Source organism: Ziziphus jujuba, chromosome 1, assembly GCF_031755915.1.
Source record: "Ziziphus jujuba cultivar Dongzao chromosome 1, ASM3175591v1".
NCBI lineage: Eukaryota > Viridiplantae > Streptophyta > Magnoliopsida > Rosales > Rhamnaceae > Ziziphus > Ziziphus jujuba.
Genome location: NC_083379.1, coordinates 47157911 through 47185460, shown reverse-complemented (window position 1 = coordinate 47185460; position 27550 = coordinate 47157911). Strand labels below are relative to the sequence as shown.

The 27550-nt window shown below is 33.9% G+C and overlaps 8 protein-coding genes across 11 annotated transcripts; 6 read left to right on the top strand and 2 right to left on the bottom strand.

The window, feature by feature from the left end:
- The first annotated feature begins 494 nt into the window (after positions 1–494).
- On the top strand, positions 495–4331 carry LOC112490225 (uncharacterized). The gene is made up of 4 exons (XM_025069785.3): positions 495–696; positions 2287–3028; positions 3129–3830; positions 4036–4331. The coding sequence occupies exons 1-4, from the start codon at positions 557–559 to the stop codon at positions 4117–4119; spliced, it is 1668 nt and encodes a 555-aa protein (XP_024925553.3). The 5' UTR covers positions 495–556; the 3' UTR covers positions 4120–4331.
- Positions 4332–6068: 1737 nt separating this feature from the next.
- Positions 6069–8133, top strand: LOC125420696 (uncharacterized). The gene is made up of 2 exons (XM_048467498.2): positions 6069–7671; positions 7918–8133. The coding sequence occupies exons 1-2, from the start codon at positions 6235–6237 to the stop codon at positions 8017–8019; spliced, it is 1539 nt and encodes a 512-aa protein (XP_048323455.2). The 5' UTR covers positions 6069–6234; the 3' UTR covers positions 8020–8133.
- A 1934-nt stretch (positions 8134–10067) lies between these two features.
- LOC112490803 (uncharacterized) lies at positions 10068–12811 on the top strand. Its single transcript, XM_060813754.1, has 4 exons — positions 10068–10265; positions 10567–11212; positions 11405–12109; positions 12358–12811. The coding sequence occupies exons 1-4, from the start codon at positions 10135–10137 to the stop codon at positions 12439–12441; spliced, it is 1566 nt and encodes a 521-aa protein (XP_060669737.1). The 5' UTR covers positions 10068–10134; the 3' UTR covers positions 12442–12811.
- Positions 12812–13412: 601 nt separating this feature from the next.
- Positions 13413–14558, top strand: LOC132800573 (uncharacterized). Its single transcript, XM_060814597.1, has 2 exons — positions 13413–13417; positions 13925–14558. The coding sequence occupies exons 1-2, from the start codon at positions 13413–13415 to the stop codon at positions 14556–14558; spliced, it is 639 nt and encodes a 212-aa protein (XP_060670580.1).
- Positions 14559–14565: 7 nt separating this feature from the next.
- On the top strand, positions 14566–15755 carry LOC132800572 (uncharacterized). Its single transcript, XM_060814596.1, has 3 exons — positions 14566–14612; positions 14732–15470; positions 15672–15755. The coding sequence occupies exons 1-3, from the start codon at positions 14566–14568 to the stop codon at positions 15753–15755; spliced, it is 870 nt and encodes a 289-aa protein (XP_060670579.1).
- LOC107435072 (pentatricopeptide repeat-containing protein At1g62350) lies at positions 15139–18252 on the bottom strand. Of its 4 annotated transcripts, none has more exons than XR_009640432.1 (4): positions 17911–18252; positions 16802–17188; positions 16089–16429; positions 15139–15820 (listed from the first exon to the last, which is right to left on the bottom strand). XR_009640432.1 is itself a non-coding variant. In XM_016046606.4 (3 exons), the coding sequence occupies exons 1-3, from the start codon at positions 18250–18252 to the stop codon at positions 16400–16402; spliced, it is 759 nt and encodes a 252-aa protein (XP_015902092.2). In that variant the 3' UTR covers positions 16064–16399. The 4 variants fall into 4 exon arrangements, 2 of the variants coding, with proteins under 2 accessions (XP_015902092.2, XP_048336871.2); XR_009640431.1 differs by having other exon boundaries at positions 15139–15447; XM_016046606.4 differs by lacking the exon at positions 15139–15820 and having other exon boundaries at positions 16064–16429.
- Positions 18253–18476: 224 nt separating this feature from the next.
- LOC107406511 (uncharacterized) lies at positions 18477–19194 on the top strand. The gene has a single exon (XM_016013647.4). It carries the CDS (start codon positions 18487–18489, stop codon positions 19009–19011), a length of 525 nt encoding a protein of 174 aa, XP_015869133.2. The 5' UTR covers positions 18477–18486; the 3' UTR covers positions 19012–19194.
- A 2443-nt stretch (positions 19195–21637) lies between these two features.
- LOC107405962 (GTPase-activating protein gyp1) lies at positions 21638–27188 on the bottom strand. Its single transcript, XM_016013052.4, has 10 exons — positions 26952–27188; positions 25788–25944; positions 25520–25703; positions 25293–25363; positions 24705–24842; positions 24532–24623; positions 23526–23797; positions 22755–22840; positions 22461–22562; positions 21638–22202 (listed from the first exon to the last, which is right to left on the bottom strand). The coding sequence occupies exons 1-10, from the start codon at positions 27065–27067 to the stop codon at positions 22041–22043; spliced, it is 1380 nt and encodes a 459-aa protein (XP_015868538.3). The 5' UTR covers positions 27068–27188; the 3' UTR covers positions 21638–22040.
- Positions 27189–27550: the final 362 nt, after the last annotated feature.

Here is a 27550-nt window from a genome sequence, read left to right as displayed (position 1 = left end):
TTCTCTCTCTCTTTTTTTTTTTTTTTTTTTCCAAAAAAGAAAAGTGGTGTTTTAACAATATATTTATGTACAATATTGAAACAAGGACTTCTCACCAGACTATATCAAGTAAACTCTTACATATATATATATATATATATATATATACAGTATAAAAGTATATGAATAGGGATGATCAATTTAAGCAGACAAGCAGACAATGCTATCAAAATTCAACTGTAATTTTAATTTTCTTTCAGACAGGGCCCTAATAGGCATTTTGGTTCCAATATAGAGAATAGTTTATAAAAATTTAGTAGTTTTCCACAATTTCTTTCTGGGGTCGGTTGAATTATGTCATCCCCAAAAAAGGGCACGCATTACATAGTTATCTATTTCCACACAGCTTCATTTATAAATATATATACATATATATATATATATATAATCTTTAGACTTCTTCTAAGGGACATCACAAGACAAATTCAAAGGATATATATAGCTCTGTAGCTCAATAATAATCAAGAAACTTCTCCACAGGTGTTAAGAAAAGAAGCAGGCCTTTGTCTCTGCCACTATGGATATGAAAATCTATGGTCGATTGGCTGTAGCAGCAGCTCCATTTGTCCTTCTTTACTCTATGCCATACAAGACACATGTCTTGGTGAAGGTTGTTCTAACTTTATTGTGGCTCAGTTGTCTCCGTCAACTTCCAAGGTATAAGTTTTCTGTTCTAGTTTCTGACCATTTCATTATCCATGAGATCATTTCGTATGATGGCAATCCTGTTCTCAGGGACAGTCGGGTTCTAATAATCATTTTTAGTTTTTTTCTTTCCATGGTAACTCTTTTAGCTTCCTAAAGAGGAAATCAATGTAAAATATCATCCAAAGAACTTGGAAAGCAAGAAACATGATCTAGATATGTGATTGTCATCCAAATTTCATAACATGTACTAACTTGGATTACAAATATAATTGATTTCTGTTTCAGAAATTTCAGAGAACTTCCTAATCATTAATATATCACTAAATGATTCTCCAGCTAATTCTTTTTTTTGGTTGACAAAATAGTCTATAGCCAGTTATTAATATATTGGAATGGACATCCAGGAAATGAAGGTATCTCTTGGAATTACCTTGATCAAACAATATGAGATACCAAATTATTCTTCATCCCTCTAAGCAGTAGCACTGGAAACAGCAACTTCTGAAAAACGTTTATATCATATTTTGTTTTATCATCTTGCTCAAAAAGTTTTATTTTTTAAATCTATTGCAATTTTTTGTTTTTGTTTTTTTTTTTTTCTTTTGATAAAGTAATATTTTGCAAGCTGATCATATTTTTTTAAAGCTTCTATGTAATAAATATAGTACTCATAACATCAATCATTTGTGTAATTTATTTTCAGAATATTTTTGTCAATTGAATTTCAAAATCCCAAATGTTATTCTGGATTATTTTGATTCACAACAAGCAACCGAATGGCCTTGAAAAAACATTATTTTTTGAAAACTGAAATATAGATAAATTGAAAATAATGTGTGAATTTGAGGACGAAAAAGGCCGAGCTCTGCTTGTTTTTCTACATATATATATATATATATATATATTTAAATAATATTGCCAACGACTTTCAAACGTAAACTCTTGCATATATAAAATATTAAGGTATGGTCGATCAGGATTATTAAGCATGCAACTTGCAAAAGATGCCATTAAAAATTCAACTTAGATTTTAAGTTTCTATCTTGGAGAGCCATAATAGGCGGCATTAATTAATCTGGCTTCTCTTTGACATCACAAACCTAATTCAGAAAACTTCCCACAGTTTGTTGGTCTGTCTGTGATAATTATATTGACCAGAGGAGCAATATTGTTTGCCTTTCTCATATTCTTTTATGCCCAACAAACACAACACATTGGTGGTCAAGATAGTTTTTGGGTTTGCTATTTTCACATCGTCATTTGTCTCTTTCAACTTCCAAGGTATGTAGATCATATAGCATCTCTTGAGAACTTCTAAGTTGTGATAATTCCAATTTCTCACTTCATCATCATTCATGAAATCATCTAGTGTTGAGGAAAAGTTAAATGTTAAATTTATCATCTAAAGAACTTATGATTGGAAAGCAAGAAACATGACTTAGATATATGCCCTTCATCTAAATTTCCTAACATAAATTGGATAAGACAAAGTTCATTTCTTTTAGTTTTAGTTTTCCTTCTCAAAATTGCTTCTTTTGGTGGATTTAGAAGTTGCTTTTTGTGGAAGTAACTAACATTAATTCTTCTTACTGTATGTAGAATCTTAATAATGTTTAGACCGGATAAAGATAGCTTCCGTGAATCTCTTATTAATGACTTATCGGCTGCTGGGGATCCAGGAACAAAATTAAAATCTCATTTCAATGCCATGGCTTCTCAAACTGTGCCTCAAAAACCAATAGAATTGAAGCTTTCTATAAACAAAAAAAGCAACCAAGTTCTATATGCAGAGTGCAATACAGATTTTGTAAACGTTTTGCTTAGCTTTCTGACACTGCCGATGGGAAAAATTGTAAGACTGGCTGATAAGAAATCTGGAATAGGGTCAATGGATGACATGTATAAGAGTGTAGAGCATCTTGATGAAGAATACTTTTGGACGAAAGCGGGCAAGACCATGTTGCTTGATCCAAGGAGTGCTTATGGACTACAATGCAGCAACCTAGTTGTAAAAATTGATCAAACAGATTATTCAAAACTCTATATTTGTGGAAGATCTCTATGCTTGGCCTTGTATCTTGGACTTGGATATTTCAGCTTGGTTAAGGATTCAGTTTGTACTTATTGTGGACAAGTCATGGACAATGAGATATTCCTGCAGAATGAAGGTGAGCTTATTGGCAGGAGTTTTATCAGTAATGAAATTAATAGGTACATCATCCGTGATGATTTAAAGGTATTACCAGCATCAATGGATTATGCTCTTTCCTGGCTTCGGAGACAAAATATCAGAGATAGCACTGATGTCAAGGTGAAGATAGTTAATATTGGTGAAAATGAGGTAAAGTCATCTCAACTACAAGATATTGTGTGTATGTATGTTAGTCTTTACAAATAAGAAAAAAATGAAAATGTTTATTGTGTTTAATTTGTCAATTCAGGTTTTGCATCTGCTTCATCGTTCAATGATCTCCAAAACGCCACTAACAGATGTGCTTTTGCTCAAGGATCGGAATTATGTTTCTAATTCATTAAGGGTGCCTTATCATCAATATCTAAGGCGACAGGGCTTGAGCTCCAACAAGATGATGGTGAAACTATGGTTCAGCAAGTCTACTAAAAAAGTAATCTGTATCGAAGCAGAAGAAGGTTTTGTTAATTTTTTGTTCACCTTTCTTACCCTTCCTTTAGGTGCCATTATCAACATGTTAAAGGGGAAATCTTCCATGGGAAGCGTACACAAGTTGTATGAGAGTGCAAAGGAGTTGAGTGAAATGAAAATTATTAACAGAGAATATAAGGAAATGCTGCTTAGTCCAAAGCTTGAACGCATGTTTGGTTGCTCTTACCAACTGCTCCAAATTCAGGAACAGACAATACCATCATCCTTGGTATATAACAATTGTTCTTGTTGGAGATTCCAGCAGATAAAAGCATGTGAACATTTCAAACCGACACTCCAAATAGTGAATCCCAAATGGCCTAGCAGGACAACAGGTGGTGCTTTCATCAAAGGATGTAAGTTGTTGGTCACTGACAATCTCGAAATCAAACCTCTATCAACTGTCTCTGATATACACAAGCTTGGTCGTATTCCCTTTGAGGACATGGAATCCATGACCGTTAATGTGGGAGAAGAGGAGGTAAGTTTCTTAGAAAACCAAGCAACATTGAATAAGGAAATGATTTTTACATTATTTATGATGAAATCTGTGGGAAAAAATTCTCTGCAAAAATATAAGTCAGTTCTTTTTCGGTGCATTTTCTATCACAATTTGCATAAGATTGGTATATGATGAGGATTGTTTGGGAGTAAAATTAATTGGGTTGTGAATTTGTTTTGTGCAGGCCTTAAATCTTCTTCAAGCCTCTCTCATCTCCAAAAGTGTTCTTAGCCATGCTTTCAGCTCCCAGGTGATCAACAGAAAGTGATTGGTTTTCATCTAAAGAATGGAAATTCTGTTAATCATACATCTTACTTGTAATAGATATCTTTATTCCCTGAATTTATAATGTGTACTCGTAAATTGTAAACTTTATATTTAAAAAATCCTATAGCAGCTAGCTGACACCCTGTGCAAAGAAACAGCAGATTCTAGATCCTTAAGATTAACCCACCAAAGCAAAGAAATTTGGTCGTTTTGGCATCTGTAAACACTGACAACTAACTACAAACCTCAGCCTATAAGGAATTTATAAAAGAGAAGTAAAAAATACAGGACATGCTGCTATGCTATCAAATAATATATACAAGGAATTAATGAATGAAATGAAACAGCAAGGACTTTCATATTTTCAGATGATTAGTTTAAGCAGGTAACTTGCAAAGAAAGCCATCAAAATAATCCATCTTTGAATTTAATTTCCTTTCATGTGAAATGCCGTAATTAGGCATTTGGGTATGCTATATAATTTATATCAACATGGCAGATTATTTCTAAAGAATGCATGGAAGTGCTGCTTTGTCCAAAGCTTGAATGCATGTTTGGTTGCAGTAACCAACTGCTCCAAACCGAGGAAAAGACTACTCCAGCAGACTTCGATCATATGCAACTGTTCTTGGTCTCAACAGGACAAAGCCTGCCAACATTTAATTCCTCTATTCAAACTAATGAATCCAGAAAGCCCTGGCAAGACAACAAGCGGTGGTCATTTCATCAAAGGACACCGGCTGTTGGTTGCTGAGAACCTTGAAATTAGACTCTTATCAACAGTTGGTCCCTTAGAAGACATGGAAGCCATGTAAGTTACGGTGGGAGATGAAGAGGTAAGTTTCTTTGTAAAAAAAAAAAAAACATTTAGAAGAAGAGATGATGAAATTATGGGTCATATAATTTTTAATTATGGACCAAAAAGAGAGAGTAATTTCCAAGCTTATTATGCTGTCTAATTTTTTTATATGTTGTCAACACAAAGACCAAATTGGATCATGTCTGAATTTACATCTTAAAATACGGAAACAAGGACTTTCCAACAGGAAATTTCAAGTAAACTCTTTCATGTAATACTATTATATATTCAAAGGATAAAGAATAAATCAAACTTCAACTTTGATTTAAATAATTTTCTTCCACGTAGCTTCGTATAAAAAAATTATTTGACTTTATGGTGGTGACATCATAAGCCAAATCGAAAGAAAATCAATGGCTTTTTGCTCAACAATCAAGAAATCGCCCTATTTTTGGAGAAAAGAATCTTGATCTCTGCCTCCGTGGAGATGGAAATGTATGGTCCATTGGCCAGAAGAGCAGCTCTGTTTGTTCTTCTTCTCTGCTTTGTGCATAAGACACATGGCAGGGTAAAGATCGTTCTGAGTTTGCTGTGCCTCATTTGTCTATGTGAATTTGGAAGGTAAAGTTGCTTTCTATAACACATTCAAATTTCTCACTTTTATCATTATTCATGATAGGGTGTAAAGATTCCAACAGCAAGTTTGGAAGTCAAAAAAAAAATGATTAAGGCAAACAAACTAAGAAAATATACAAAACAAGGTTATTTATCACTAGGCAGTATATAGAGAAATTAACTAATTTCTGAGCAGAGCAAACTTCATAGCTAGAGGAGCAAAAAGGACCTATATTACTCCAAGCCTCTTTCTTTTTGCCAAACATCCAAAAGTACCCTAAAACATCATTCAAAGAAATTGAGAAGGTAGCAACAACATGCTTTAGGTTTAAGATTTTCATCCCAAGTTTAGTTGCAAAACTTGAATTAAAATGCACGTATATATGTATAAAATTGATTTATATTGTTGCAGAAAACACGGAGAGCTTCCTAGTTTATTTTTAATGCAGATGAAATAAACATTTATTTGTTGCGGTTTTCATTATCTTGATCAATAGTTCAAAATTGTTTCCTTTATATTCCAGATGTGTCTCATATACTGTTAATGGCCTAGTGATCAAATGGAACCAAGTTGATCCAACTAAACATAAGAAAAAAGATTGTTAATTTCATTGACTTGGCATGTGATATAGTTCTGATTGTTATAGGCTTGTGTTCGGTCCACTTCTCGTTAATTTACATTCAAGATCTCAGTCTGATGCGATGTCTTCTCAACCTAAACCAGTAGAATTGGAGCTTGCTTCAGACAAGAAAACTTCTCAACCTAAGGCTGTTAAACCAAAAGAATTGGAGCATGCTTTAGACAACAAAACTTCTCAACCTGAGGCTCTTAAACCAATAGAGTTGGAGCTTGCTATAGACAAGAAAAATAACCAAGTTCTATATGCAGAGTCAAAAAAGGATTTTGTTGATGTTTTGCTCAGCTTTCTTACATTGCCAATGGGAACAATTATAAGACTAGCTGATAAGAAATCAGGAATTGGATGTATGGATGAATTGTATAAGAGTGTACAGGCCTTTGATGAAGAATGTTTTCCAGCAAAAACTAGCAAGACCATGTTACTTAATCCAAGAAGCGCTTGTGGATTAATGTACAATAAGTTAGCCGTAAAGGTTGATGAAACAGATTATACAATACTCTACGTTTGTAGAACATCTCCATGCTTGAACAGCTCTCTTGGATTGGTCAGTTTGGTCAAGAATTCAATCTGTGCTTGTGGAAAAGCCATGGACAAGAAGATTTACCTGCAGAGAAAAGGTGAGGATACTGGTAGGGGTTTCACCAATGATGAAATTGATAGGTATATTATACGTGACGATTTGCTGGTATTACCAGCATCAGTAGATCACACTCTTTCATGGCTTCGAAGAAAAGGAATAAAAGATAGCACTGAAGTCAAGATGGAGATAGTCAAGGTTGGTCTTGAGGATGTTTTGCATCTGCTTCAACGTTCCATGATCTCCACCACACCCCTGACAGATGTGTTTAAGCTCAAGGATAACAATAACATTTTGTCCAACTCATTAAGCATTCCTTATCACTGTCGAACGGTTATTAATGATTCCATTTCCAAGGAGATGGAAGTGAAACTATGGTTCAACAAATCCTCAAAGGAAATACTATGTGTTGAAGCAGAAGGAGCAGATTTCGTTGATTTCTTGTTCACCTTTCTCACCTTTCCTTTAGGTGCCATCATAAAAATGTTTGAGGGGCATTCTTCCATGGGAAGTGTGGATCAGTTGTATGAGAGTGCACATAATTTCAGTGACATGCAAATAATTTCGACAGAATGCACGGAAATGCTGCTTAGTCCAAAGCTTGAACGCATGTTTGGTTGCAGTAACCAACTGCTCCAAATAGAGGAGAAGACTACTCCAGCAGTGTTTGATCATAAGAACTGTTCTTGTTCTCATCAGGAAAAATACTGCCTGCATTTAGAAGTTGAACTCAAGCTAATGAATCCCAAAAGACCTGGCGAGACAACAACTGGTGGTTGTTTCATCAAAGGACGTCGTCGGCTGTTGGTCACCGACAAGCTTGAAATTAAACGCTTATCAACTGTCTCCGATATACACAAGCTTGGAAATACTCCCTTAGATGACATGGAATCCACGTATGTTAGAGTTGGAGAAGAAGAGGTAAGTTTCTATTAAAAGCCAAAACCATGTTGAAAAGAAGAGAAATTTGTTCAATTTACGTGCTATTGAGGATACATATTTAAGTTGAAATTTATGGAAAAGAAATGCCAGCAGAATCATAAAAGCTAGCTCATTGATTTTGTTGTGCATTTTGTATCCTTTCTTGCTGTAAAATGAATAAACTGAGATACGGTTTTTGTTAGTACTACTACTAGTTTTAATTGGCTAGGGAATTTGTCTGTGCAGGCTCTAAATCTTCTTCAAGCCTCTCTCATCTCCAAAAGTGTTCTCAGCCATGCTTTCAGCGCCAGAGTGATCAACAGATCAGAGGGATCGAATTACTACTAAACAACAGAAATCTTGTTTTAAAAAGTAATAAATTTCTTTTTAAAAAAAAAAAGAAAGGAAAAGAAAATTTGCGAATGGGATTTTAGTACAGGACATCCTGCCATAATATAATTATTATAGGGAAACATTTAATTTTTCTTTGTTTTTGGGTTCTAAAAGCCCAGCTAGACATACTCTATTATATAGCTATATATAAAAGCCGTGATCTCCAACACTGTTACAATTTTCTTTCTTCTCAAATTGCACTGTTTTAACACTATATTCCAAGTTATGTAAATGGCCAAATTGGACATTACAATGATTTCACTGAATAGCACATTTTTGGACACCCGCTTACCCTTACCCTTTCCCACATCCACCACGTGTTTTCTACGTTACAAAACTGAAGCATGTTTTAATTAAAACAAAAGCCATGGAATTTAGTATATATTACGAAACTGTCATTCGTTTATTTTACAGGAATGTAAATTCAAATTTAAATATTTTTTAACAAAGTAATGCTAATTTGTTTTATAATTAAAATGAAGAAAACAATAATATTTGACAGTTTTTCATTTATTTTTAATTAAAATAAAAAAAATATAAATTGTAAATGTTACAGAAGTAATATAATTTAATAGAAAAATATCATAGGAATGAAAAATAAAAGGAAATTTTAATTAAAAAAAATTAAAAGATTCTAACTTAAAAGGAAATGAAAATATAATCCACATATTTAATTAATTAATGATATATATTTATTAACTTATCAAATTTTATTGATTATTTTAGTTTTTGAATAATATTAGTTTTGTAATTATATTGTATAAATTTATCATAGATTTAGTTAGTTAAATAAATAAAAATGGCTAAGTTGACAAAAAATGTGAAATAAAAGTTTTTATTATATTAAAATATTTATTTTGCTTTAATTAAATATATAAAATGAATATCAATTTTATAACAATGAAAAAAAGTGGTGAAAATTTCTTATACTTCACTTTTTTATCTTTAATGATATGTAAGTTAAATATGTCTTTTAGCCGTTTAAGCTATTCTTTTTTTAACCATCTAAATTATTTTTATATCTTATCTATCTTTAAATCTTTTTTGAATTTTAAATCCGAATATAAAAATTGTCAACATGACTCGACATATATATATATATATATTTATATATAAAATAGTTTTACGATACGGACCGCATTAAAAGTCGATATTTTTTGAAAAAAAAAAACATCGGATTTGTTGTGTACACATATACATCAAAACAGATATTTTTTTCTAAAAAATATTGGTTTTTGATACAGTTCGCATGTGGATGATCCGTAAAATATCCATATATATATATATATATATATATATTAAAAAATATAAATGGAGTTGCTTATTCCCATCTGAATAGTCTCATTCATCTTAGAAGAAATGTCAAAATTATTTTATCCTATTCCAAATAAAAATGTTTAAAATTTATCAATAAAAAATAACAATAAAATTAACACATACACAAATTTATGCATATTAATTTTAATTCCCTATACTATTTTGTTTTTTGGATAAAATCTTTTTAAAATTGATAATATCATTTTGTAATATCTTAAATGTATATTATAAGTTCATAAATCTTTATTTGATAAATTAAATTATTTAACTTTATATATAACAAAAGATTAATAAAATAATATTTAACATTATCAAATGGCGGTCCACATGTGGCCATTGCCTAGTATTATAGGAAATACGGTGTTTCGATGCTTTGTTTATCTACGTCATCAAAACAAATATTGAAGTAAACCATTTAACTATAATATAGATATATATATAGTTCTATCAGGATGATTGGTTTAAGCAAACAAGTTGCCCATTAAAATTTGAAACTTTGATTTTTAGTTTTGACCCCGTATACTCTGCGCGTGGCTAATTTGCACAATCCATCCCAAACATGGTTATCAATTTACGCGTAGCTTCGTGTAAAAAAAAAAAAAAAAAAAATTGTTCCCCAAGAAAGTCAGTCGTAAATATATATATATATATATATAATTTTTTTTTTCTTTTTTAAAGTCCTTTCTTCGTTGCTCAATGATATAAACAACTTCAGAGTTGTTGATAAAAGCATTGATCTCTGCCTCGGAAATAATGGAAATAGATGGTCCAATTCTAGCTCTGTTTGCCTGCCTTCTTTTCTTCAAGCCCTACGAGGTGCTGACCGCAACAGTTATAGTATTGGGTATGAAACTGTTCTTCATTTACAGCGGTCAACTTTCAAGGTATGTAGTTTTACCATTTTGAACGGCCAGCTTCTAACTTATAAGCTTTCTATTTGATTAAAACGCTATTGTTGTCGTAGACTTATAGCTTCCATGATTACTAAATATCATTAATTCTGAGAACTTAGAAAAAAAAATGATTTAGACATTGATTTTTCTACCAAATTTTCGTCAACATAAACTGAATTAAAAAGAAAAATGTTTTAACTTCTTAGAAACGCTTACTTTCTTTAATAGTTTTGAAGGGTTGCAGTGAATGGTAATGACCGAGGTACTGGCCTTAATCTAATCTTACATATAGGCAACGCACAGTTGGCCCACCTTCAGAATATGTACGGGTGGCTCGGAAACCAATAGAATTGAAGCTTTCCATAGACAAGAGGAGGAACCGAGTTGTATTTGCAGAGTGCAATAAAGATTTTGTAAATGTGTTGCTTAGCTTTCTGACATTACCAATGGGAACAATTATAAGACTAGCTGATAAGAAATCGGGAATTGGATGTATGGATGACTTGTATAAGAGTGTAGAATATTTTGATGAAGAATACTTTTGGACAAAAGCTGGCAAGACCATGTTGCTTCATCCAAGAAGTGCTTATGGACTACAATGCAATAGCTTACTTGGGAAGATTGATGAGATAGATTATTCTGTGCTTTACACTTGCAGAAGCACTCCATGCTTGGACAGCCGTCATGGATTATTCAGTATGGTTAAGAATTCTATTTGTGCTTGTGGACAATCCATGGACAATGAAATTTTCAAGGTGAATGGAGTTAAGAATATTCGTGGGGGTTTTATCAATAATGAAATTGATAGGTATATTGTACGTGATGATTTGAAGGTACTACCGGCATCAATAGATAATACTCTTTCCTGGTTTCGAAAACGAAAAATCAAAGATAGCACTGATGTTAAGATAAAGATTGTTAATGTTGGTCGCAATGAGGTAAATCATCTCAACTAGAAGACATAAGACATAGATACTCTTCCTCTTCAATTTTTATTTAACATTTTTCATGATCTCATTTTTCTAATGAGAAAGCAATAGAAACATTATGAAAACTGGAATTCATAGCTTATATCAAATTCTGGGCTTACATTCTCTTTATTGTGTTTGATATATGTCGGCGGGAGCCAGGTTTTGCAGCTGCTTCTTCGTTGGTTAATCTCCAAGACGCCCCTAACTGATGTGTTTTTGGTCAATAATAGGAATATTGATTCAAATTCATTATCCATGCCTTACAAATATCTAAGAGAGCAGAATTCCATCTCTAGAAAAATGAGATTGAAACTATGGTTTAGCAAAAGCACAAAGAATGTACTATGCATTGAAGCAGAAGAAGCTGCTTTTGTTGACTATATATTCTCCTTTCTCACCTTTCCTATAGGTGCCATCATAAATCTGCTAAACGGGAATTCTTCCATGGGAAGTGCAGATAAGTTGTACCGCAGTGCGGCGAAGTTGATTGAAATGCAAATTATTTCTATGGAATCTAAGGAAACACTGCTTAGTCCAAAGCTTGAAAGCATGTTTGGTTTCGGTAACCAATTGCTCCCAGTGGAGGAAAAGATAGTTCCAGCGCCTTTAACATTTGATAACAAAAACTGTTTTTGTTATCTGCAGAACAAACCATGCTTCCACTTCATGCCGAAACTCCAAATAATGAATCCCAAATATCCTAACATGACAACAACCGGTGGTGGTTTCGTGAAAGGATGTCGACTTTTGGTCACTGACAAACTTGAAATTAAGCCCCTTTCAATCGTCTCCAACATGCAAAAGCTTGATGGTATTCCCTTTGATGACATGGAATACATGTATGTTTCTGTGGGAGAAGAGGAGGTAAATTTATTGGAAAATCAGGCCAACTTTGAAAAGGTTACAAAATAAATATGCTACTGACATGATAGATATATACTCTTTACCATGATGAGTTTCATTATCATAATATGCAATTCTTTGTGGGAAAAAAACGACCAGATAGCTCATTTCATATGCATTTTCTAACCCAATTTGCAGTGAGATTGATAAATGTGCATGGTGGTTTTAAACTTCAAATATTAATTGGGTTGGAAAATTTGTCTGTACAGGCTCTAAATCTCCTTCAAGCATCTCTTATCTCCAAAAATGTTCTGAGCCATGCTTTCAGTGCCAAGGTGATTAACAGAGGCTGATTGTATTTCCAGCTGGAGAAAGAAAACTTTTTTTGACAATGCCATCTCACATGTAACAAATTTCTAAAAGATTTGCATAATTTCCGATATAGTTTTATCAGTAAACCAGATATTCCCAATCTTGGTTGTGTTTCCTTTGAGGACACGAAATTCATGACTGTTAAAGTGGGAGAAGGGGAGGTAAATTTCATAGAAAACCAAACAACATCGAAAAAGGCAACTATTTTTTGTATCTCTTTCCTTGGCTTGTTATATTTTTTATGATGAAATCTGTGGGGGAAAAAATTCCCATCAAAAACATTAAAAAGCTCAGCTCTTTGCTGTGCATTCTTTATCACAATTTGCATAAGATTGGTATATGATGATGATAATTTCAGCGAGTAAAATTAATAGGGTTGGGAATTTGTTCTTTAAATCTTCTTCAAGCCTCTGTCATCTCCTAAAGTGTTCTTAGCCATGCTTTCAGCTCCAAGGTGATCAACAGAAAGTGATTGGTTTTTCATCTAAAGAATGGAAATTTTGTTAATAATACATCTTACTTGTAATAATTTTTTTCTTTTTTTATTCCCTGAATTTTGAATATATACTCGTAAATTGTAAATTGTTATTTAGAAAAACTAATACCACCTAGCTGGCACTCTATGCAGAGAAACAACATATTCTAGATCCTTAAGATTAACCCACCAAAACAAAGAAATTTGATCGTTACAACATTTGTAAAGGCTGACAGTTAACTACAAACCTTCGGCTACAAGGAATTTATAAAAAAGAAAGTAAAAATAGTAGGACATGCAGCTCCGCTATCATATAATATACACAATGAATGAATAAATGAAATCAAACAACAAGAATGAATAAATGAAATCAAACAACAAGAACTTCCATATTTTCACACGATTAGTTTAAGCAGGTAACTTGCAAAGGATGCTATCAAAATAATTCAACTTTGATTTTAATTTTCTTTCAGATGAATGCCGTAATTAGGCTTGGCGATGCTATTTAGTTTATACCTACTTGGCTTATTTCTACGATTCATTTTTGGAGTCAGTTGAATTAAGCCGTCTCAAGTCATTTGCATGGTTATCAAATTCCACGTCGTTTCATATAAAATAATTATCCTGACTTTTTCTTGGTGACATCATAAGCCAAAATTCAAAGAAAATCCGTTGCTTATTTGATTGCTTATAATCAAGAAATTTGGAAAGCAGTAGGTATTGGTCTTCCTCGGCTTCTGTTGATTTGTAAAAGTATTGTCCATTGGCCAGAAAATCAGCTCCTTTTGCCTTTCTTCTCTACTTTATTGCCAACAACATACCACTTGTGGTAAAGATTGTTTTCAGTTTTTTCTGCCTCATTTGTTTCCATCAACTTCAAAGGTTGTAAGACCATTTTTTTTAGCACTGTATAACTTTCCATTCCAGTTTTTGAGTTTATTATTATCCATTATAAAATTCTGTAACTAATATTGTTCCTGTCGTTACAGGCTTCTGTTCACAGGGAAATCTGTTCATTCAAGTTCAGGATCTCACTCTTATGCCATGGCCTCTCAAACAAAGGCTTATAAACCAATAGAGTTGAAGCTTGTGATAGACAAGATAAGCAACCAAGTTCTATATGCAGAGTCAAATAAGGATTTTGTGGACGTGTTGCTTAGCTTTCTCACCTTACCAATGGGAACAATTATAGGACTGGCTGATAAAAGATCTGGAATTGGATCTATGGATGAACTGTATAAGAGTGTAGAGGTCCTTGATGATGAAAAGTGCTTTTGGACAAAGGCTGGCAAGACCATGTTGCTTAATCCAAGAAGTGCTTATGGATTTCAGTACCATAACTTAGTCGTAAAGATTGATGGAATGGATTATTCAAAGCTCTATACTTGCAGAAGAGATCCATGTTGGACCTCGAATTCAGGCTTCTTTAGTTTGGTTAAGAATTCGATATGTGTTTGCCGACAAGCCATGGAATATGAGGTTCATTTGCAGAACACAGGTGGAAATGTTGGCAGCAGCAGCATGGCTTTCATCAACAAAGTTGATAGGTATATTATACGTGATGATTTAGAAATATTGCCATCAAGAATAGAAAATGGTCTTCCCTGGCTTGAGGAAAAATAAATCAAATATGGAAATGAAGTTGGAGCGAAAGAAGTCAATATTGGTGTCGAGGAGGTAAGTCATCTGAATATTAATGAGATTGTCCTGCCAAGTGAATTCATTGTCTTTTCCCTTCATCAGTTATGTTCCAAAAGCACAATATTTCAATTAAAGTTAAAAATATTGCTTTTTAGAGGCCATAACATAGAAAAACACAGTTCCCTTTTTCAGGTTTTGAATCTGCTTCATCGTTCAATGGTCTCCAAGACGCCCCTAACAGATGTGTTGGTAAGCAAAAACAACAATGCATCGCCTGATTCATCGGGCATGCCTTATCAACATCGAAAGGATCAGAATGGCTCCAGCACCAACTGGATGGAGGTGAAACTATGGTTCAGCAAGTCCACAAACAGAGTATTATGCATTGAAGCAAAAGAAGGTTTTGTTAATTTTTTGTTAACCTTTCTCACCCTTCCTTTAGGTGCTATCATAAAGGTGTTAAAAGGGCAATCTTCCATGGGAAGCATAGATAAGTTGTATGAGAGTGCAGAGAAGTTAAGTGCGCTGCAAATTATCTCAGCAAAGTGCAAGGAAATGCTGCTTAGTCCAAAACTAGAACGCATGTTTGGTTGCTATTACCAACTGCTCCAAATCCAGGAAGAGACAATGCCATCATCTTTGGCATACAACAACTGTACTTGCTGGATGTTCCGGAATATCAAAGCATGTGAACATTTCAACCAGACACTCCACATAATCAATCCCAAATGGCCTGGCATTACACCAGGTGGTGCTTTTGTCAAAGGATGTAAACTGTTGGTCACCGACAATCTTGAGATTAAACCTTTTTCGGCTGCCTCTGACATTTCCAAGCTTGGCGATATTCCCTTCAGTGACATGAAATCCATGCCTGTTAAAGTGGGAGAAGAGGAGGTAAGTTACTTGTAAAATCAATCATAAGAGGAGGTAAGTTACTTGTAAAATCAATCATTCAAATGGCATTGACAAGAAACTAAGTTGTCTTTTTTCGTGATAAATTTGAAATCTGTGCGAAAGAAATTCCTAGGAAAAATATAGAAGTCAGCTTTTTTGCTATGAATGAAGTTAATTGAGTTGGGAATTTGATTCGTGCAGGCCCTAGAGCTTCTTCGTGCTTCTCTCATCTCCAAAAGTGTTCTGAACCATGCTTTCGGCGCCAAGGTGATCAACAGAGAGTGATTGATCTTCATCTAAAAAAGGTATGATTTACAATGCATCTTACATGTAATAAACTTCAACTGTTCCTGCGCCAAGGTATGAATTGTAACCAACCAATATTATATACTACATACAGGACATGTGGCTACGTTATTATGTCAGAGGAAAAGTGTTGTCTTTAATACCATGTTTATCTACAATAAAACAGGGACTCTGACCAGATTACTTCATGTAAACTGTCACATATATATATATATATATATATATAAACACATATGATTTGTGGCCGTGTAACCATATTTCTCACGTTTCCAACGGGAATAATTGACTGTAATAATAAATTATGGATCTTACATTTGTATTCCCCTACATGGAAAATATAAGGCACGAGTAGCATCCAAAGTTCTTGAAAACCTTTTCATAGATCAAGTTTTCCAATAATACCAAATGAAGTTCCAATTCCCATCGAAGAAATGGATACAGACAAGTCCTCTAATTCAACTGCAACACGGTAAAATTCATGATAACTCTGTGCAACCGTACTTAATATTTCATCAATGTCATGAGGAGAGTTCCAGACAGGAGCTTGGAACTGCATGTCATCTTGGTGGTGACCGATTCTATCATTGCATAACAATACTCTTCTAGTCTGAGTATGGAAATTGTCAAACAAGATTTAGTGATCTCCTCTTTGGCTGGAACAACAAAAAAAGGATAGCTGTCAGATATTTCTAAATTCTTATGTCACAAAACACCAAACGAATGGATAAAATAAAATTTCAAACTTATAGACATTTCATCATTCATGACCATTCTATTTCTATGTCACTAACCAACCAGATCTAGCTTGTCAAAATTGGATAGTTTCATAATATAAGTAGACCATGAGCTTATATATATATATATATATATATATCTATATATATATATTTCCTAATAATATATTTGCTTTGCCGAAATACAGTCTAAACAGTCTGATTTACCTTTGGATGTACAAATCGAATACAACATTATTTGTAAGGATGGAGGAGACAAGAATATAAAGATAATATCTCATGATTCCTTACATGTTTCTTTGCTACTTCTCGAAGAAATTGCTCAGGAGAATCAACATATTCAGCAACTTCTTTCTTTATGGATGCTAGTAGCTCTTCTTCTCCTACCTTCTCAAGGTTCTTGATCAATATTCTGAAGGTTAATTCATCTGGGGTACAACCTGATGCCTTCATCAATCCATAAGTCTCCATTACCTTATCAATCCTACCAACATGTATATATGCTCCAATCATTTCAGTAAATGCCCTTGTGTCAGGTTTCAAGCCTTCTTTTTTAAGTTCAGAGAAAAGCTCTTCAGCAAATTCAATCAGTTTGCTCTTTCCCAACAAGAGAATCATGTCACAGTATAGGGAGAGATCTGGTTTATACCATACTTCCTTCTGCATGAATTTGAAGACCTAAAAAACCTGATTCCAATTCAGATGGACACAAAATTGAAAAGAAAAAAGAATATTCAATTGATACAAAAAATTGGAGCATTGAAGGAAGCAGGACACATGAAGTAGGATGGATCAGGAATTAGTAACAAAATCTACAAAATTGAAGTCAGCATTTTTGGAAACCAAGTGAGGCAACAAGAACAAGGAACTAACCAGTCCCTGGTGGAAATAAAATGAAGCTTCCAGATAAAAGTGGTAATCTCTAACTACCTTATTTAATTCATCCAAACTGAAAGACTAGAATAAGGAGCATGTAAATTTCAAGAAAAATCCTAAGCAGTAAATAATCATACATGCCAGAAAAAAGTACACACAAAAACATATAAGCGTACAGATAAATTCATTTCCTTTCTCATTTTTCTGCAAAGCACCCTCTACTACAAATAACTCAAATTCATATGTACATACTACAAACCAGAAACATTTTGAAAGAATAAACTATCAAAATCGAAGGCAAAATCATTGTAAAAGTTAGCTAAATTTCATCTAGTTGTGACCAGCTCCATAACAGTGGACCGTAAATTATTATAACTGCCCAAAATGTAAACTTTAGACTAACTAGGTGTTTAGCGAATACGTGCGCGCTTGATTTTGTTCTTCTTGATGTTTAACAAAAGGCACAGAAATCCAAAACTAGTCCATCTTGAACTCGACAAATCAAAAACAACAAGAAGCAATACCTGAAGGGCCAAGTCCAGTTCATTCTGTCTCCGTAACTCAGCCAAGGCGTCCAATAAGTCAGCTTTCAGCAGCCTAGCGACTCTGCCATTGAAGACCTCCTCAAGTTTTGATGGGTTTGATTTGGCCAACTTCAAGGACTGAACTGCCTGAATGGCTTCATTCGAAAGCACTCTTGACCTCCACAAGGGCTTCCTGGTTCCCTTTCGGAGGCCACACTTAACTTTTGGGGCTGAAAAAGAATTTGGCGCCACGGACGAGTGAAGCTGGAATTTTGGAAGCTTTTGCCAAAAACCCACTTCACGAAATTGCAATCTGGGAGAACCCAAGCTAGTAGAGTCCATGAAATGGCTCACAGCCAAGTTTCTGAAAATATGAACAAGATGGCTAGAGAAAAAAATTGAGGCTTTTTTTTTTTATTTTATTCTTAAAAAGTAATGAATTTTATTAAATTGGAATACATATTATAGGCTATTTACACGTGCGGTAGTATAAAGATTCTATCTCTCTGGCTGGCCTCAGCCTCACACGCGCAGAGCCTTTGGACGAAGAACGAAGGCAGGGAGAGAAAGAAAGAGATGGGTATATCAGCCTCAAAACGAGTCAAGAACTCGCTCTCCAACTCGCCCCAGTTCGACTCGGCCAGCGACTCAGCTTTCTCTCACTGCCTCTCCCTAACCCAGCACGCTTTCCCAGGCGTATTCCCGTACCAACTCGCCGCCGCTTCCGAGCATCTCCACCACACTCTCACCACCGACCGATCTCACCCACTCGTCATCAAGTGGGTCCCGTCTGCTCCAACTCGTTCTCAGGTCGACTCGGCCCTGCGCGCTGTGACTCGCAGCTCCAACGACGATGTATCGGCGGCGGGCGAGGAGCTAATTCTTGGGCCTGCCCAATTCAAAGCTTGGGCTGTGGAGCTCTTCGCTGAAGCGATCGTGTCCAATGCTGGGAAAGCGGTTCTCTGCCGAGTGCCGATCGGAGTCGCAGGAATCGCCTGGATCGGAGTGGTCTCTCGGGCCGGGAAGGGTTTGGTTGGGACGGCAATTGGGGTCTACTCGCTTGGAGTTGCGACTGCAATTTACCTGAGTTTGTCTGGGTAGTACGGTCTTTTTCCACTTGGCAGTGCTCGGATGCAACAACCATTTGTCCATGTATGATAAAAAAAAAATATATATATATATATATATATTATGTATTTATTTTTATGTTTAGCAAATTTGTAGATTTTTCCTAAGAAATATATTTTACATATCAAATGCATTGTTAGATATTTCATTTGTTCATCTGAAAATCCCGTCCCTCTCTGTTAATCACCTCTGAGGAAGCTGACTCTTGCTTTTGCGGGAAAATGTCAAAGACCTTGGCAATGATAATAACAAAAAGCAATGATAATGATAAAAATAAAAAAAAAAATTGAAGATACCATTTTTATATAATACATGTGAAAACCTCTTTTATCACCTACTGATCCTTGCCCAGATCATGACCTTACATTTAGATCATCCTCCTGCAACATGCAGATGGACTGAAATTTATATTATGTTTAAAATAAAATAAAATAAAATAAAGAAAAAATTGTAATAATTAGTTAAAAATATTACACAGACATTACCCTATAAAATAAGGAAGCAAACACTGGGCAAATTATTAACGATCTTTGGTGCTTGAGCGTGAGATTCTCTGAAAACAATGTTAAACAAGTCTTTTAACATTATGTATTTGTCCAAATGCATCAAAGTAAATTTATTGAAATAAACAAGTAGCAGATTTAATACACACACACGTATATAATATGTACCACAAAGCAAGACCGGTGATGCCATGACAGTCATTTTGGGCTAATGAAGACCTCTGACGCTGCTATATACGCACATAACATGTTTAGATAATGTTTACATAAAAAATTTGTTGTTATATTATGAAAAATTATATATTACCCAAGCAACCGTCATGGCAAGCATTTCCTTCCTTTGTAGAGAATATTCTCTTTGCATTTCTGCCATAAAAATAAAATGAAAGATTATTTATGAATTATATACTTTATTTTCTTGCATAAATACGAGTTGAAAATAGGCAAAAATTAAGATGATCTATACCTATCAACGAAGAGCAAAAGAGGTACCATGAATGCCATGTAGTCTCTCTCCATTTGAGATGTTGTTATAATAAGTGAGAAACACCGTTTTAAAATCTCTTACCACCAAGATCATCAAGTTTGCCAAGTATGGTCTAGATTAGGCGAGATGGGATGTTAATATTTATCACAAAAGGGATGGTTTCGACTGACTTGGAAATTCTCATGATTTGTCCTTTGGAAGTGTGTGATCCAAAGCTAATTCAGAGATGTCTTTTAGGAATAGTTTTGCTTACTGTTATTAATGGTGAGTTGAGTGATTCTACTGCAGAAACCTTTTTTTTTTTTTTTCAAAAAGGATTTCGGAGATTAATATTAGGCATTTTCATACTAGTCTTGGTTTGTCAGTATTGAGGCTATGCCGAGAAGTATTGAGTTGTTTTGTTTGTGTTAGATGAGCCAGAATTGTGAACTGAACTGAGAAGGCTGTGGCAAGTGTGAGTGGTTTGATTGTGAGTAGATTCACTTCAACTGTATATGCAAGAGTTGGAGATAAGTATTATTGGTTGGTTGTTTGTATACTTGGCAATTCGGGTTGGTGGGTCGTGTTCGTGTTAACCCGTTTAATAATCGTGTCAAAAATGCCTAACCCGAACACGACCCATTTATTAATCGTGTTAGGTATCTAAAATACCAACCCGACCTGTTTATAAACAGGTCAACACGACACGACCCGTTTAACACGATTATTTTAACGGGTCGTGTTGACCTATTAACCCGTTAACCTGAAATTGACCTATTAACCCGAAAACTAACCTATTAACCCGTTAACCCGAAAATTAACTTATTAACCCGAAAATTTTTTTTATTTTATTTTTATTTTTATGTTTTTGTTTTATTAAAGATGTATTTTTTGTTTTTAAAAAATTAGTAATAGAAAATTATTTTTATAAAATTTTTAATTTATAATATTTTTTAGTTATTAAATATTATATTAGTGATAAAATATTAATTTAAAATTAAATTTAAATGGGTTGTAATAGGTATATAATCGTGTCGGGTTGAAACTGACACGTTTAATAAATGGGTCGTAACGAGTCAATTTCGAGTTAAACAGGTCAACCCGAAAATGACACGATTAATAATCGTGTTAAACGGGTTGACCCGATTATGATCCGAATCCACTTATAATAAACCCAAACCCATTTATTCCGTGTCATTTTCGAATCGTGTCGCCGTGTCATGATCCAAATTGCCAGGTCTAGTTGTTTGTGATAGCGTAGGAAAAAAAAACCTACTGTAGGGATGATACCAAGCCCTCGTTTAAGCATGATAATGAAAAATGATAGTCAACCATAGCATGGATATGGTGACATGGTATAGTCTTTGTACACAAATTTTTCTCATCAATCCGAATGCATGAAGTTGCTTCACAGTGTTGGTTTTTGGCCTTCCCTTTGCCCCAAAAAAATAAAATAAAAAAAAAAAAAAAAAAAAAATAAAAAAAAACATGAAGCTAAAGAAATTCTTTGTTAGGAGCTTGATCGGAAATGTGGGCAAAAGCAATAACGATACAACATATTGCAGTGGTCTGTTACAACCTCAAGTAATATTTCACTTTTAAAGAAACATAATTAATCTCGCAAACCATATAAAAAAGAAAGTTAATAATAATAATAATAAAATAAAACAGATCTCGGACTGAAGACCATTCTGCTGAGTGCACAAATAATTCTACATGGAACTTTGAACGAAAAGTGTATGAATGAAGCAACCCAAATACAGTCAAGTAGCTTCTCTTTTTTCTAACTCTACAGACAAGTGCTTGAGAGTACAAATATTACAATCACACGTTACACATGCAAAATATGGTTGGTTCCATCCAACTCGAAAGATAAAAACAATTGTTGTAAACTTCACGAACTAGAAAATAGTGATCAAAATATAATCATTAAAAGATATGAAAAACATAAAAAATAAAAATAAAAAAAAAACAAAAAAAAAAAACAAAAATCTTGAGTGATTGAACAGACAGTGGATGTCACAATTCCTTCTTTAGCTAGCTAAATGACTAGGAGAGCTGTTGAACATACTGTGCCACATGTAAGCTCTTGAAAGCACCATCTCAAGCTCTTGGTGAGTCCAGTTTTGAGTTGGAAGATGTTGAAGAAACATCACCAGTTCTTGGAAATCGAGCTTCTGAAGCTCATCTGACCACTGAACAGTGTAGAAAGGTAATAGTGAATTCCAAGCAGTTCATATTCAAACATTGCCATGCAAGTTTTTTTCGCATAGCTAAACTTGTCTAGAATTGCTTGCCTTTAGAAGTCTCAACATTTACCAAGTGGAAAGTGAATACAATGTTAATAGAGATATGTATCAGGAAAAACTATTTTCCTTTTTAAAGTAATAAAATATCCTAACATCTAAACCAAAGAAATTAAGTCAAAGCAGAGGGAAGGATTTATATCTCACCGTTAAAAGAAAACTGGCAAATATATATACAAGGAAATCAGGCAATGCATCTCCTTCTGCAAGATAAGTGTCCCACAGGCGGGTAACAAGATGGAATGGGATCTGTTAGAAACAAAATATGTCATTAGCTTTGAAAGCAAGCAAATGGAGCACAACGTCATTGCTGAATTTCTGCTAGAAGTATTCTCCTATATCTCAAAAATCTCATGAAAACTTTGTTTACCAAGTGAAAGCACATTGAAAGAAGAGAAAAATGATATTTTGAGTTAAAATAACACATTGGTAGAAATGGACCTCTCGTATTAAAAGACAGTTGAACCACCGGAAAGCAAATTGAAGAAATTCCAGCCCTTGCTCCTCCATGTGTTTAGAAACAGGTTCTGAGGCAGTATGGAAAAAAAAAAAAAATGTTAAAGAGCACTAAATATTGTACTTGAATAAAGTAAATTAAAAGAAACAATAAATAGTAATATGCAAATGTAAAGATGAAGATAGAACTTTGGCACAATTCTTGCATCAGGACAAATTAGGTAACAAGACAGGCAGTTTGTCACTTTCCAAGGATGTTACAATAGTTTAGAATTTCATTTCTTATCGAACTCAACAGAATAACCAAATAACACATGCCCATCTTCAATCAGAACAATATCAAGCACATTTCAACAGCAGAACATTCTCCCTTCACCATATACATGCACATAAGTTTGCAGCAATGTAAGAACAATATGAGGCAATTTAATTGTATGGTTGAAAATACCAATAAGTTCTAAGACAGACCTTTTAGTTTTTATGCTGTAGCTAAAATTTATGCAACCAAATTGCTGCAGTACATAGGCAACCATTATTAATTATCCAAATAGAACCTAAAAGCTTTTAGACTCTAGTCCGACAAAAAGCCAACTTTTCTATGAAAACTAAAACAGAATTGCTAACACCAAAAGTAATTATAAAAACGAAATAATAATAATAATAACCAAATGTAACATGCCAATTCCATATAAAAGTAATACTTCATGAAAAGAAAGGGGTGGAAGAGAGAAACTTAAGGCAAGAACAAGGGCTTACCATCAATCCGCCTGACCAATTCCTTAAGCCTAAAAACAAGCCTCTGGATTCCTGGCTGAGCAAATGTGTAATGGTCTTGCATACCGTCAAGTAACTTTGACAGGCACCAATAACAATCAGCCTCTATATTAGTTATTTTTTCAGGAGTTAGATCAGACATTGACCAATTCTCCACACTCCCCTCCAGGTGCTCTGACAAGAAAACAACTAAAAAGGGTGTAACAAGATCATTTATTCCCTGAACATATCCGCTCGCAGGATGCCGAATGGCCCTGAAAGAAATTACGAAAGTGACACAGAGAAAATCACTTAAAAGCACTTTAAGAAAAACATAAATACCCAAATGAGGGAATTTTCACAACTATACACCAATTTCATTATTTTACTATGGAGCTAAAACATCAAATAAGAGAACATTCAGCACCAAGAACTAGCCACTCAAGAGAAGTAACCAAAATAAATAATTAAAATAATAGGGAATGTAAAGCATCTGATATGCGTTTGAGTCTTAGGATAATGACATAAACATAGAGAATATATGGGAAATATTCGCACAGAAAGTTGTTTATTTGAATTAGTTTGGATGTCCCAATAGAAACAATATTTAATCCATGGCTTCTTCTAAGATTGGGACACCTTCACCATTAACTACTGGCCCACAATCCAAGTCTACATAACATGTCTGGAAAAGAATAACAGAACTATATGTCTCTCATATTTTACATTTTATGTTGGAGGAATGAAAACTGAATAAATGCAACTGGCCCCAATGGGGCATTAAGCATTTTTATAATGAAATTAATCATTTCATGAATCAAAATAGGAAAGGGTAAAAAAAGAAGTGTAACTGTATACTGGGTTAAGTCAAATTCATATCGTATCTGGAAATCTATGGATGAGTTATAGAAAACCTAAAATCAATTAAGAGAAACTTTGAAAGAAAGTAAACCCGTGTTTTCATCTTTACTTTAATTCTACAACATTTGTTTGTTCCTGAGTAACTAACCATGTATAAAGCACGCGCTCCAAGGATTTCTGAACTTGTACTTGCTGAAAGAAGGAAACATCTGGTACAGTTCTTGGACAATCAACAGAAATCTAAAAGAGATAGTTACAGAAACAATCAATGATTGCACATAAAAAAGTTAGCACTTATCAAGATTCGGTTAGTATTGGAACCTGGCGAAGCATGTTGATCTCATCATCTGAACGTTCAGTATCAGGAATGTCACAATACTGAGAAACACAGTCAAGATACTCAATGCGCTTCCTTCTCAGAACTCCCTCCCGTCTATCTGAATTAGGTGGTGCATATCCCTGTTGTGAGTTAATTCTTAAAATTCATACAAGCAACAACATTTTTTTTTTTCTTTTTTTTAAAGGCAAGCCCCACATAATGCACCTTTTTTCTTTTTCTAATTAATAATGAGAATCAGGACTCCTAAATTACAAGATTTAAAAATAAAAATAAAAAAAAAAAGCTGAGAGCACAACTATATTTACAAAACCATCTGAATAAGTTAATCCTTCAAGCACTGGGTCCAATCAAGAAACCAAAAGAATAACTAGATTACCATTTATATTTCTAACAGCTAATGTAGAAAAAAGCGGAATAGAAGTATAAAAGCAACTTAACATGTCTTTTGTAATGCTCTGTAAAAAAATTGTTGTGAAGACGCATGCAGTGTTTATTGATTACTTGTGTAAAAGTGTAAATGTTGTGAAAAAAGGAGGTAAATTAATCAAACACCAAAGCATTTAGCTTACCAAGAGAAGCCTCCATACAGTCGGACGCATGTATGGTGGTATGCCACTCCAAGCTAACTCACGCAACTTCTCTACACAAAGAATTATTAAACATAAAACGTATTAAGAAGGAAAAACAAAGAATAACACTAAAGAAGGCAAAAAAAAAAAACAAAAAAAAGCAATTATCTACCTGAGAAAGATGAAAATGATAATATAATTAAACATAAAGGATTATTGCACTATACCTAGTATGACCGTTGTCCCTGACAGCACTTTCGTGAACTTCATTACCCTTGCAGAATCAGTAGCTCTAGCACCCATGGTGGATTTTTGTACTTCTTTGGGAGCATTCTCAATATTTGAGGTTGAAGATTTTAACTTGTTCACATTTGCATTGCTGTTTGGACTGCTTGTTCTCTGGACTTCTTCCTACATTAGAAGAAAAGTTCCACTTAATTGAGTAAGAAAACTGCTTTAAATCTGGAATTTCCTACAAAAAGACCATAATAACACCTCTGCTGCCTTGGTCATGCGATCACTTGTCCCAGCATCATTGTATGAGTAGCTCCTTTCATAATATGGTGACGTCTCTTGTAAAGCTGAGTCATCTAGAGGGTCTGTTCTCCTAGTCAATAATACTTTACCGGGAATTGAACGGCCTTTCAGCAACCTAGAGGGCATGCAGAAAGATCATAAATTAATTACAAACAACTAAAACTACCAATACTTGCTCAGTGAAACATGAATCAGATAGTAATCACTGATAAAAGAATAAGCCATCGAAATAGAAGAATTAAAAATTTGCTAAGACATCATTGATTGACTTAATCTTAAAATAAGATAATCCACATGTCTGACTAAATATCAAACTTTCAGTATCGATTGTACAAACTTTAATAAGATCTAATGGAACACAGATCTACTTAATTTTGGCAACATAGCGGTCCAGAAAAGGATAAAAAATAAAAATAAAAATAAAAAAGGCACTTTGGTTTGAAATAATCGTCGCTGAAAAAGCACAGCTAATGGCAAGTGAAGTAGGCAAACATCAAAATGAAAATGCCAGCATAAGAGAAGAATTTCACTCTCTTTATTATTATTATTATTATTTTTTTAATGGAACCTACTGTGATATAAAGTATGATGTTAGCTTTCGTATTTTGGAAAAGAGATCCAGTAAAAATAATACTCCTAATATTAGATTCCAGCTCTCAAACAATAATATGATAATCTGGTTGGTGCGCATCCAACTGCTCAGAAACTGCGCATCCTTCTTTTTGTCCCCTAGATTTTCCCAGCAACCAAACAGAACAGAGCAATATTGACTTACCAACCTCAAACGCAGAGATCGTTTTAGCACACAATTTTGTCACTGGTTTTAAGCAAATACATCGAAATCAGCAAACCCCACATCAAATTTACAAACCAATTTACATAATTTGAGAGATCAAAAGATATACTATGTGTTGCTAAAAGGATTTTCAACTGGGATTTCGAAATGCAATGAATTAGACCCACTAAAGAAGAAAAAAATAGGCATTTTAACGATGAAATTGGAACAACTAACCAGACAGATGAAAAAATCTCGCAAAATGGGCAACAAATCTAAGGAAATTCACAAGCCGAGAGGAGTGAGAAACGATTAAAAGAGTCATCATGGAAAATTGGAATGCATACCCTTGAACATTTCTAAGGGTTTGGTTGAATCTGGAGTCCAGGCTTGAGAAAGCACTCTCTTTATTTGGCTGATCTTCTTCTCGGTAGTTGTTGTTGTTGCTGTTGCTGTTCTTCATGGTTGCTCTGCAAACACTATTTGTGTTTTTGTTTTTCGCTTTCTAGTTCCTTCAACTCTCTTACATTCTCAATACCAGAAAATGAAAATTGAATTTTTTTTTTTTTTTTTTTTTTTTTGGGGTTCCAACTCAAAGAGGTTTTTTATTAAAAATAAAAAATAAAAAAAAATGTAAGAGGTTTTTCCTTTTTTATTTTTATTTTTTTAATCCCACACGGACATTATAAGAGCATCAAAATTATTAATTTTTTTTTTAGCTGCCATTTTTTAATGCGTACAAATTTTATTGAGTTTCTTTTTTATTTAATTGTCATGTCTTAATACTATATAATCTTTCATAAAGAAATTATACAATCTAATCTCTAATATTATAAAAAAAATATATTATAATGAAAATTTATTTATCAAATTTAAAGCTACATAATGGACTGGGAAAGAATAAAATAATCCATCCACTTACCTATCGTCTTATTGGTACTAAAAA

What these genes read in the sequence shown, in the direction of transcription:
- LOC112490225 (XM_025069785.3), top strand. Translation starts at nt 557, where the DNA reads ATGGATATGAAAATCTATGGTCGATTGGCTGTAGCAGCAGCTCCATTT. An exon ending in TTAATATTGGTGAAAATGAG is followed by an intron (nt 3,029 to 3,128) that starts GTAAAGTCATCT and finishes TTGTCAATTCAG; the next exon opens with GTTTTGCATCTGCTTCATCG. An exon ending in TTAATGTGGGAGAAGAGGAG is followed by an intron (nt 3,831 to 4,035) that starts GTAAGTTTCTTA and finishes TGTTTTGTGCAG; the next exon opens with GCCTTAAATCTTCTTCAAGC.
- LOC125420696 (XM_048467498.2), top strand. Translation starts at nt 6,235, where the DNA reads ATGTCTTCTCAACCTAAACCAGTAGAATTGGAGCTTGCTTCAGACAAG. An exon ending in TTAGAGTTGGAGAAGAAGAG is followed by an intron (nt 7,672 to 7,917) that starts GTAAGTTTCTAT and finishes TTGTCTGTGCAG; the next exon opens with GCTCTAAATCTTCTTCAAGC.
- LOC112490803 (XM_060813754.1), top strand. Translation starts at nt 10,135, where the DNA reads ATGGAAATAGATGGTCCAATTCTAGCTCTGTTTGCCTGCCTTCTTTTC. An exon ending in TACAGCGGTCAACTTTCAAG is followed by an intron (nt 10,266 to 10,566) that starts GTATGTAGTTTT and finishes TCTTACATATAG; the next exon opens with GCAACGCACAGTTGGCCCAC. An exon ending in TTTCTGTGGGAGAAGAGGAG is followed by an intron (nt 12,110 to 12,357) that starts GTAAATTTATTG and finishes TTGTCTGTACAG; the next exon opens with GCTCTAAATCTCCTTCAAGC.
- LOC132800572 (XM_060814596.1), top strand. Translation starts at nt 14,566, where the DNA reads ATGGAAATGAAGTTGGAGCGAAAGAAGTCAATATTGGTGTCGAGGAG. An exon ending in TCAATATTGGTGTCGAGGAG is followed by an intron (nt 14,613 to 14,731) that starts GTAAGTCATCTG and finishes ATTGCTTTTTAG; the next exon opens with AGGCCATAACATAGAAAAAC. An exon ending in TTAAAGTGGGAGAAGAGGAG is followed by an intron (nt 15,471 to 15,671) that starts GTAAGTTACTTG and finishes TGATTCGTGCAG; the next exon opens with GCCCTAGAGCTTCTTCGTGC.
- LOC107435072 (XM_016046606.4), bottom strand. Translation starts at nt 18,252, where the DNA reads ATGGACTCTACTAGCTTGGGTTCTCCCAGATTGCAATTTCGTGAAGTG. An exon ending in AACTGGACTTGGCCCTTCAG is followed by an intron (nt 17,189 to 17,910) that starts GTATTGCTTCTT and finishes CAGGTTTTTTAG; the next exon opens with GTCTTCAAATTCATGCAGAA. An exon ending in GAGAAGTAGCAAAGAAACAT is followed by an intron (nt 16,430 to 16,801) that starts GTAAGGAATCAT and finishes TTGTTGTTCCAG; the next exon opens with CCAAAGAGGAGATCACTAAA.
- LOC107406511 (XM_016013647.4), top strand. Translation starts at nt 18,487, where the DNA reads ATGGGTATATCAGCCTCAAAACGAGTCAAGAACTCGCTCTCCAACTCG.
- LOC107405962 (XM_016013052.4), bottom strand. Translation starts at nt 27,067, where the DNA reads ATGAAGAACAGCAACAGCAACAACAACAACTACCGAGAAGAAGATCAG. An exon ending in GCATGACCAAGGCAGCAGAG is followed by an intron (nt 25,704 to 25,787) that starts GTGTTATTATGG and finishes CTTCTAATGTAG; the next exon opens with GAAGAAGTCCAGAGAACAAG. An exon ending in ACTGTCTTTTAATACGAGAG is followed by an intron (nt 22,563 to 22,754) that starts GTCCATTTCTAC and finishes TGTTTCTAACAG; the next exon opens with ATCCCATTCCATCTTGTTAC.